At 49.5% G+C, this 10,553-nt stretch overlaps 1 protein-coding gene across 1 annotated transcript; it reads right to left on the bottom strand.

Annotated features, from left to right (window-relative positions):
• Positions 1–1,007: 1,007 nt before the first annotated feature.
• LOC135897399 (uncharacterized) lies at positions 1,008–7,580 on the bottom strand. Its single transcript, XM_065426014.1, has 2 exons — positions 7,197–7,580; positions 1,008–2,318 (listed from the first exon to the last, which is right to left on the bottom strand). The coding sequence occupies exons 1-2, from the start codon at positions 7,497–7,499 to the stop codon at positions 1,167–1,169; spliced, it is 1,455 nt and encodes a 484-aa protein (XP_065282086.1). The 5' UTR covers positions 7,500–7,580; the 3' UTR covers positions 1,008–1,166.
• Positions 7,581–10,553: the final 2,973 nt, after the last annotated feature.

Below are 10,553 nucleotides of genomic sequence, written 5' to 3'. Positions count from 1 at the left end.
ACCGGTTACCCAGAATATCTCGTTTCGTCCTCGCAACTTGCCCGGATGTTCTTGTTGAGCGCCCAGATAACGGCTATGGCTTTTGGCTCAAGGACGCTTGAAGGCCACTGGCGATGGGAGCTAAAAGCATTTCATGCTTAAATATGTTTCTGCCACGAAGTGCATATATTTTCTATTCAGTGTCCTCATAATCTAATTTCATTAAATATTATTGTTTTTACATTTTTGCATTTATTTAAATTGTAAATATATTTGAATGCATCTATGTCTTGTTTCGAATTTTATTTCACTTTATTTTGTATTATTTTAGCACGCAATTAAGATATGAAGGATTTTTTTCTTTTTGTTTGCATGCTGTTACTGTATAATGCGATGTATTTAAAGAGGTCATTTAGTGTAATTTTAGCACACCATTAGGATGTGACATGTTTCGTTGTACTAGGATATTGCGGTGTATTGCTCAGTGACATTCAATACACTTGAATGTAACAATAAGAGACATCGTTACGATGATTGCTCACAATAATAAACTCTGTCGTAACTTAGAAAATAGTGCATATGTATGTAATTTGCTGTCAAACCTGCCGTTTTCTGGTGCCGAGAGCTTTGTCAGGCTTTAGTCTCAGCTTACCATCGTTGCAATGAACGAGAAATAAAAATTGAATTCAACACGTGATGCTCGAAGCACATAGTCGGTGCTTCTTGCACCAACCATGGGAACTGGGTACAGCGAGGGAATGCATTGTGGTATATAGGATGAAGGCGATAGCCTTTGTGACACCTTGTGACTGCACTGACAATTGCCGCCGTACTCTACGCGTCCGTGACCTGTCCATAACTAGATGTCTTCAAGAGGAATTGATCATTGACAAGCTGTCATCATCATCAGCAGCAGCAACAGATGTCCAACCCTCGCCACGCCACATTAAGTAAGTACTAGTGCGTGTGCGTCCTTGTGTGTGTTGAAAAAAAAAAGGAAACAGCGATATCAACGAAGCTGTAACGAATTGTGCAAGGAGTTCAAAATGCTGCCCCAGCACGTTACTCTAAGGCTCGTGCGCAATTTTTATTTCCACCAACAGCCTGTGCAGGCGGGGCTTCGTATATTACGGCCGTCGTTCGTCGGCACACGTTTTGACAATTGCGTCTTCTTACGCCGGCGTGCCCTAGTAGGCCGGCGTCACCGTCGCGCCGGTCGACAGCTTTGCTTCCGCGCGATCTGCCGAGGTGTTGGAGCGCCAGAAGACGACGAGCACGCTGAGCGCTGCCACTGCCAACACAGTGACGAAGCCTGCAACGAAGGGCAGCCAGAAATCTGCACCAGTGCCCGGACGTCCATCATGCGCTCCGTCACTGTAGTCGGCCTTAGGAATGCCTCCGCTGCCGCGAAAGTCATTCTCCACACAGGCCGGCTGCCCAGGCTCTCCTGGCTTGTAACCCTTTACGCCTTTGCAACCAGGCAGTCCACCGCCGAGCCGCGAGTCGTAGGGTAACGGGTAAGGCCTCGGCACCGGATCCTGTGCATACGGCGGGTCCCGCCTCTGTGTGGCGTGCGGTGACGGATAGCGCTGCAGCATAGAGCGTAGGCACGGACAGGGTGGACAGTCCGGAGGTCGTCGAGACGGAGTCGGTGTGGGCCGTGGGGAGGTGCGACCGACCGGCGGGCGCCTGTTGTACGGCGGCCTCCCCGAACTTGGGGGAGGCCGTGGGGAGGAGCGACCGACCGGCGGGCGCCTGTTGTACGGCGGCCTCCCCGAACTTGGGGGAGGCCGTGGGGAGGTGCGACCGACCGACGGACGCCTGTTGTACGGCGGCCTCCCCGAACTTGGGGGAGGCCGTGGGGGGGTGCGACCGCCCGGCGAACCGCTGCACAGACCTGTGGCTTTGTCGCACTGAGTGGAGTTCGGGCAGGCACTGCACGTCGGGCCTTCCTGGTAGATGGGCTGCCCTATGTAGTTCCCAGCAGGGGCATAGTTGCAGGTGCATTGCTTCATGTGCGGGTAACGAGCCCCGTCGACATTGTAGTAGACGTAGCCGCAACCCACGTAGCGCGTCTTTGCCCAGATTATCTGGGTGAAGTGGCCTATCTTGACGCCTTCCACGGGAGCGAACTTGGGTACGTTGCGCGGCGGGTAGAGTTTGTACTCTTGCGTGAACCAGCCGTCCATAGCCCAGGTCCAGTTGGATCCCTCATGGTAGTTGGATCGGCCTATCCAGGCCGTGTTTTGACCGGTCTCTTCGAAGCGACTCGTAAAGCGGTCCTTAGCATCATCATGCTTCAGGTCCCCGTCTGGCGTCGTGCAGAGACTGGCGTGAGCCTGCAGAAAAAGGGAGGGGTGTGTTCGAATTTCAATGCTCATCTCATCTACCCCCGCCCACCTTGTCAGGATGATCGTGTTCGTTCGTAAGAAGGAATTTGTGCTTTCCCAGGAAAATAAAGATAAATATAAATTCAGTATAGAACGCAGCTGAAGTATTCGAGATTTTGTACAGCACATTTAGAGTAACTGCGCGCTTGGCGATGAAAACAATGCGTGTGGCCTGACTAACGCTGACTAAGCGCAAGAAGGAATAGCACTGGAATAGAATTGTTACGTTCTGCTAGCCGACTGCACGCCCACACAACAATCACGCTTGCGCCGAGCCCCATAGAAGCCGCTAACGGTGACAAACTGTAGCTGCAAAATACGAGTAGTAGAGACGCACGGTTTCGAACCGTAGTCGCCAGCATAATGGCACCCTCAGCCGCACATGCTGTGGGCGCGAGGGCAAGGAATGGTTGCTTGAGGCACGCTGTCTCGTCACGCACGCAAAGTAGGCGCTGAGCCAGACAGGCCACAAGGTCTGACCCATTTTTCGACGCGCTTGCGCATTGTAGTTCGTACCGACCGTGAAAGTACTTGGTCTGCATGAGCGTATCATTATATACGTTTCGGTGCAAGCCTCGGTGATATAACAACAGCGTCTCTCGGTTCATTCCTGCTGACAGTGACTCGTAGCACTTGGTTCTGGGAATGCATGCTTGTAATGTTGGGCCTGAGTTCGTATTAATCGAGCTAAACATTGTTTATTTTCTTCATAATTTGCTTTGTACACCGATATTTTCAGCACTAAAATAGGTAAAGGAACAAAATAACACGTTCAACTTATTTTGTCGAGTTTTACGAATAGTGAAGACGAAATCACGCTCAAACGTATTTATTAGCTAATTTTTCGTCAGCCGCTCCTGCGACATTCATGCAAATATAAGCAAGCCTTACCCGCCGTGGTTGCTCAGTGGCTATGGTGTTGGGCTGCTGAGCACGAGGTCGCGGGATCGAATCCCGGCCACGGCGGCCGCATTTCGATGGGGGCGAAATGCGAAAACACCCGTGTGCTTAGATTTAGGTGCACGTTAAAGAACCCCAGGTAGTCAAAATTTCCGGAGTCCTCCACTACGGCGTGCCTCATAATCAGAAAGTGGTTTTGGCACGTCAAACCCCAAATATTATTATTAAGCAAGCCTTTTTACCAAACTTCGTGTCGCCGACGACTGCAGATGTCGTCATAAGAAAAATAACTTGAGCGGAAGTTGCGCGTTGTCACGTAGCCGATTACAGAGACTCGAAAACGGATAGAAATATTACAGCATCAGTCGGGACATTTTGACACCGTTGTTCGCTTCAAACGCATGAACTGAAGTGTTAAACGAAAATCGCTTATTTGTTTTGACGTTTCCACCTTGTTTCGAATCATCTTACTGTACTAAACGTGTGAATTAAAATCAAGACGTTCATGAACTCTCGACTTAGTGCACGTTTCACTGACCGAGCAATCGGTAATCTTTTATCACTCCTGTTATAAATGCATTATGCTGCGCGAATCAAGGTGCTACGGAGTGCATTTAATGCTGACACAAGCACAGATTTATTGTTTTATCACAACGGAAATAAATTAAGCCTGCGGAAGCAGGAACAGACAATAAAAAACTTGAAATTCGTAAAACACGACGCATTGTCCGTGCGTTCGTGATGGCGCGTGGCCGCACCTCTCGTGAGAACGTCCGCACGAACCACGCTTGCTTGTCATGTCAAAGAGCGGCTTGACAGCATATCATGTGAGTGAACGCCGCTCCATGACGTCGTGTTACCTTGCCCGAATGTCATATTATCTAATGGGGACTAGATTCGAGAGCAGGTCGCAGTGTTTTGACGTCTTTCATCATGCCAGGCTTGGGAACGGAAATTTCTGTCCAAGTAGCACGACATCATGGAGCAGTGTGCACAGGACAGGTATCTATAGTCGGATACAACTTTAGAAAAAAGGGTAGGCCCCGCCCAGATGACCGAAGCGGCGAAGTCACCGGCCGTCCGGCGCATGACGTCGGTCCAGAGTGCGCGCCCATTGGTGGATGCTCGTGTGCATCCGCCTCGGAGGAGTAAACGCCCCCTTTGTGGAAACTTCACCAGTGACGTCTTGAATTCGTGCTTTTTTGCGATTTGTTTGGAGTAGGATGTAGGAAACATGAATTGCGTGACGACGATTGAATTGCGTGATGCGACGATTTAACGGAGTGCATAAAACCAACAAAACGTGGAGGACACTTTGGCTTCGCCTTTAAGAGCGGAACATGGTAGCATTCAAATATACCTGACTGACTGCTATGTTTGCCGGCAGCTGCATCTTATGTAAACGTTTACGGCGAAACGCTGGCGGCAAACGCTATATGCGCGAAGGCGAGCTTTCTGGTAGAAACGCGGCCTCATGCGTGAGACGATACCGGAGGTTTCGAAGAGCTGCGCGAAAAGGTTTACCTAATTTTCAGGTCCATATTATTGTTTCGCACATTAAATATTCAAGTCTGAGAAGATTTAACACAAGAGACATGCGCTGTCGGTGTTTCGTTCCACGACAATTGTTTGTAGGCTGTGATTCTCAAATTTCGGAGGTATAACTTTGTCAAGAAGATGAGACTAAGTATGTGCAACTTCAGTGATAGAATGGCGTGGCAGTATAATCCACCTATACCGCTTGTCATTTAGCAAGCCGTGGCCCACACATACACTTAAACATATACGGTAATTTTCACTCACAGACAACGACGCCGACGCCGCATTTCCTGCGACACGGGGTCTATAACGTTATCGCGTTAAAGTCAGTCCTTGCTAGCGATACGATACACTCGTACAGCCGTCTATCTTAGCTGGAGCAACGCGGTAAGAACTTATATAAGGAAAATGCCAATAACTCTTACGCTCTACTACGAGACAAATCGAACCAATACGTGGGTAGACTGCGATCGACTTCGACGCTTGCCCATGCAAAGGGATCGAGTACAACCATCAACGAGTTAAGAACGCGTGATAAGTTTCCCGCTGAGCGGCCGCGCTCCATTGCTGCCGCTGCTCCCGATCATGAGGCCTCGTGGGGGAAAGATGAGGAAAGGTGTCGCCGGCACGCTCTTGCGGGTGTTTGAGCACTTCAACGCGCAGCCGTTGTTCTTCGACATGCCTCGAAGCTTTAATTGGCCGCCACACGTGTGCGAAAGGCGTTGCTTATTTCGCGCCCAAAACGTGCATCAAAACACAGAAACACGAGCAATGACGCAGAATACTATGCGGCGGATGGCTGCCTCCTTTTCCTATTTTAAGGTTCGGTTCACCTTGCGCCCTGGAGAAAACTCACTTTCGTTTCCGCAGTTAGTCGTGAGACCGCGTCATATACACGCAGGCACTTTTCTTCATTGTACGTTGGAGCACAATACGCGCACAAGATTACAAATAGCGCTTCTGTTTATTTGCATTCGAATCTCTTTTCATTCCTGCATAGTCATACCACCATATGGCGTAGTGCCCTTGTTCGACTGCTTTTCTAATATTGTTTTCTGTATTGGATGTATTCAACACTGTATAATAGAGTACTGAATAGCAGTATCTCAAGCTGTAAAGCTTCTTTCAGTGTAAGCAAAATTGGTGAGCTAGATGTTCTCGAATATGAACCTTCCGGTAAGCTCCGCGAAATAAATCATGAACATTGACACGCCCAAAAAAAAGAAAGAAGACCAAAGTTTATCAGGAGAAGTATATGCAAAAAAGTGAACAAATTTTTTTTTCGGTGGAAATAAGAACCTATGAAATACATCGCATTTTGGAAAAATATCCGTAAACGCGGAACCGCAAGCATAGTGCAACACTTTACAATCATAAGGTATCGCATACATGTCAGCACGGATACTATAGCAGCAAGACGCATCCGCCTAGTGCTGGAATTGATTTGGCGAAGTCGTTTTCATGAAATTGGTCAGAAATGAATTGCGAATTGATCAAGCGAGAGATAGCTAAAGGTCTACATGTCGTCTGTTTTCCTCAACATGCAGACGATCACTCATTTGGGATGCCGGCACGCAAAGGTTAACGGTGACAAGTTATCTGAAAGGTTACGAGCTGTATGAAGCACAATGTGCCACCGTCGCAGTCATGTAAACGTAGATGATGGCCGCTGGAAAGCGTGGTGTCCTGGTTTGTACCAGTGTCGGTTTCAGATGTTTGATGATAATGACTATTAGTATTTCATTTGCAACGGAGTGGCGGACAGAAAGGTTGCTAGCCTGCTAGACCTAATCGATGTCTGTTACATCTATTGCAGTCTGGCATTTTTCTTACGTCCAATTATCATTCACCTCATTAACATATCATATTCACATTAAAACATATATCTATGTACTGTAAGCCTGTAGCGACCGTGGTGCCTCCACCTCTTCCTTGCGTCTCTTCCACAAATACCCTAAACGTCTCTTAAGTCGACCGCTGAAGAGTTAATGCTCTCGTCAGCTTTGGACTCCGCGGTGATCCCGCAAGGTGAACGTTCCCTACAGTCCTGGTTGGGTGAATATATCGTGGCTCCTACAGTGACCAATTTCAGAGGAACACGATGACGTCACCCAGGCTAAGAATGTAGCAGTATCTCGTAAGAAAAAGTTATTCTCCCTTTCCTCGTTAGCGCCTGAATCAGTCCCGCATTAGCCCGCTTGGCGCGCTCCTCCGTTAAGCCAGTAAGGTTCAAAGTTGGCCCCGTCGTCGCCGCTACAACGCGGAAGTCTAAACGCGACATTGTATTGAAACACTGAGCGCCATAGCCGATACACGGGGCGGGGCGCCTCGGCGTATAGCGAAAGGCGAGACGACGTGATTAACCGGCTTCAGCTTTACGGCCCTCACCTGCGCTACGGTTGCCAACTCGTCGTCCCAAAGCAGCTCCTGCATGTCAGCTGCCGTTGAGAAACCCGGTAGGTTTCCCAGTGCGGTTTGGCTCCGGAAATCGTTGTGCAGCTTCAAGATGAATTCGCGCTCTGTGGCGTTCACACCGGAGGCCTTTATCTTGCACCACATGTTCCGCTGCTTGCACGCCGTGTGCTGCGGGTTCTTCTGGCGGTATGACGGCGGGCAGAACTGAGCCGAGGCAGGCGACTGGATGGCCGCCGTACTCAGCAGTAACAGCAAGCCAACGGCGGTTGCTACCATCTTGCTGCTTCGAACGAGCTCCTGCTTCTCGTCGCTCGCACTCGTGTGGGCGCGAGGTCACCCGCGTTCGGACTGATGATGATAACGATGACCTCATGCAGTCGTACGTATCCACTATTATGTATGATGATGAAGATTATTATTCTTTTCAGATTTTGGCACGTACCCACATCGGGCAATTGACCAAGACGCGGACGATCCATTCACTATAAAGTGTAGAGGTGTTTTTTTTTCCCTCACCAGCGTTTGGAACCGACCGTTAGAGCTGGGCACAGAGTCCCAGCATGAGCGGCGTTCCCCCAGCAAAAGTGCTGGAGAGATTGACAAACTAGAAATAGCTGAAGAGGTTGACGCACTATAGCGTCCCTCTTCTTCACTGCAATTAACCCCGGGAACGAAAAGGGAGCCATCCGGTGATCTAACAGCTCCTCAGTACCAGTGGATCATAGTATGGCTTGAAGCGCTTGACGTTGAGAATGTTTCGTCTATGACGGGGCATATTCGAAGATGGTTCAACGGGTTCGATCACGATGTTGGTCGGGGATGCGCGTTCGACGACACAGTAAGGCCCTTCATACTTGGGCAGTAGCTTTGGAGAGAGACCAGGTACTGCCGAATGAACCGATAGCCACACAAGTGCTCCTGGAAGGAAGGTGGGCGTGGAAGTGGTGTCATCGCAAGTGCTCTTCTGGTGCACTTGGTTATTGGAGGTAAAGGCCTGAGCGAGGTTGTGGCACTCATCAGCATGTCTTGCCGCGGGAAATGGGAGCACATGGTAGAATTGTGTCGATGGTGAGATATGTGCGCCGACCGTACAGCAAGAAAAAGGGTGAAAAGCCGGTTGGTTCTCCGAGTATCGGTGTTGTACGAGTAGGTCAGGAAGGACAGAATGACGTCCCAATTTGTGCGGTCGGAGGCGGCGAACATGGCAAGCATATCGCCAAGCGTAAGGTGGAAGTGTTCCATAATGCCATTAGTTTCAGGACTGTACGCCATGGTTGTACGATAAACAACATGGAATCCTTTAAGAATAGCTTTACTATTTCGGACAAGAAAACACGTCCGCGATCACTGAGCAGTTCCTGAGGTAGCCTATAACGCAGGATGAATCGATGAATAAGGAAGGAGGCAACATCGCTCGCAGTAGCTGCCCGGAGGACGGCAGTTTCTGTTTATCGTGTGGGATGGTCGACTACTACAATGGTCCAGCGGTTTCCAGCCGATGGCAGGGGAAGGAGCCCATATAAGTCGATGCCGACGCGCCCAAAGGGCTGGGTAGGGCAAGGTAAAGGTTCCAGACCGGTTGGCGAAGGATGGGGATTTCCGGCGCTGACAATAGGGGAAAGAGCGAACAAACTAGTGAACGTAGCTGGACGTCCCGCACCAGCAATACCGCTGTAGAAGGCGCTGGGACGTTGTGAAAACTCCCGGGTGTGCAAGCTGTGAATCGGCGGGGAAAGCTGCGCATATCTCAGAACGCAGACTGCGAGGTACTACTAACAGCCACTGGCGCCCGTTGGGGTTATAATTGCGTCGATGAAACAGGTTGTTGCGAATTGCGAAATGGTGAGCTTGAGGACGCAACGTGCGAGGGGTTGGTTGTGCTGATGAACCAGAAAGCAAGTCTATAAGGGAAGCAATCCCATGGCCCTTGCACTGCTCAGAAGCGATAGTCGTAAGGTCGAGCGAAGAAACGGTAAACTGGGATATTAAGCAGCAGACGTTGTCATCAGGTACGGGAGAACACTGGCATCTTTGTGCACTTCGGTATGCACCTCGGTAGGGGCGGTAGGGTAGTAATGGCGGAAAATTGGCGGAGACGTTAGCGAACGACGTAGCTTTTTGGAGGTCTCGTCTCACTCGGACGACTACGAAGTGAGGGGTCCGTTGCTTCTAAGTAGCTGCGTCAGAAGCGATACGATGGCGGTGAAACTGCGAATGAAGCGTTGAAGTAAGAGCAGAGACCTATGAAACTGCGCAATTCTTTGACGGACGTTGGCTTAGGGAATCCGGTTATGGCCCAAAATTTGGCGGGATCGGGGAGTATTTCATCGTTGGACACGACGTAACCTAGAGTTTTCAGCTGCCGAGCTGCGAATCAGAACTTCTCTAAGTTTAGTTGTAGGCGAGCGTTTGTTAAACTCGTCAAAACGCACCGGAGCCGTTGAAGGTGGGTGGTGAAGTCAGGAGCAAAAGCTAGAACGTCATCATGATTGTACAAGCACGTGTGCCTCTTCAAGTCGCGTAGAGCTGTGTCGATGATGCACTCGAGTGTTGCCTGCACATTACAAACTCCAAAAGGCATTACGTCAAAATCGTATAAGCCGTTGGTTGTGACAAACGCTGTCTTCTCTTCGGCCGATCGGCGTCTGCCATGGCTACTTGCCAATACCCGGAGCGCTAATCTAGAGATGAAAAGAGTTAATTCTGCACCTTGTAGACTGTCAATCGCGTCGTCTATGCGCGGGAGAGGATGGACGTCCTTGCGAGTGATCTTGTTGAGGTGCCAGTAGTCCACACAGAACCGCACAGAACCATCTTTCTTCGTAACGACGACGACAGGGGATGACCTTGGACTATCGGTAGGTCAAATCACCTCTCGACGAAGCATGTTGTCGACTTGTTCGTTGATCGCACGACGTTTTGCAGGAGATACATGATACGGAGGTTCCCGCAATAGTGGTAGCGAGCCAGTGTCAATCCGATGAGTAACAGTTGACGTAACAATTGCCTCAGGGAAGATTGTCCTACATCGAAAGAAGAACGAAATTCTAAGAGGCACAAAAGCTTCTTAACTTCTTAACGGATAGAGAGGCGAAAATCACGGAAGGAGATCTGACGTCTGAGAAAGCGCCTATTAGCAGTGCATGCACACGGCAGGGATCGGTTATATCGCCTATACTCTTTAACCTAGCTATGATTGGTCTTCCTAGCAAATTAAAAAGAAACGAAGGACTTAACCACACAATCTATGGAGACGACACCACTATATAGATAAACGATGGCAGTGATGGATCGATTGAGCAAAGACTAAAAGAAGCTGTTGAAACAGTC

The sequence above is a fragment of the Dermacentor albipictus genome, chromosome 2, assembly GCF_038994185.2.
Source record: "Dermacentor albipictus isolate Rhodes 1998 colony chromosome 2, USDA_Dalb.pri_finalv2, whole genome shotgun sequence".
NCBI lineage: Eukaryota > Metazoa > Arthropoda > Arachnida > Ixodida > Ixodidae > Dermacentor > Dermacentor albipictus.
Note: the sequence above shows the minus strand (reverse complement) of the source record. Positions and strands in the feature narration are given on the sequence as shown.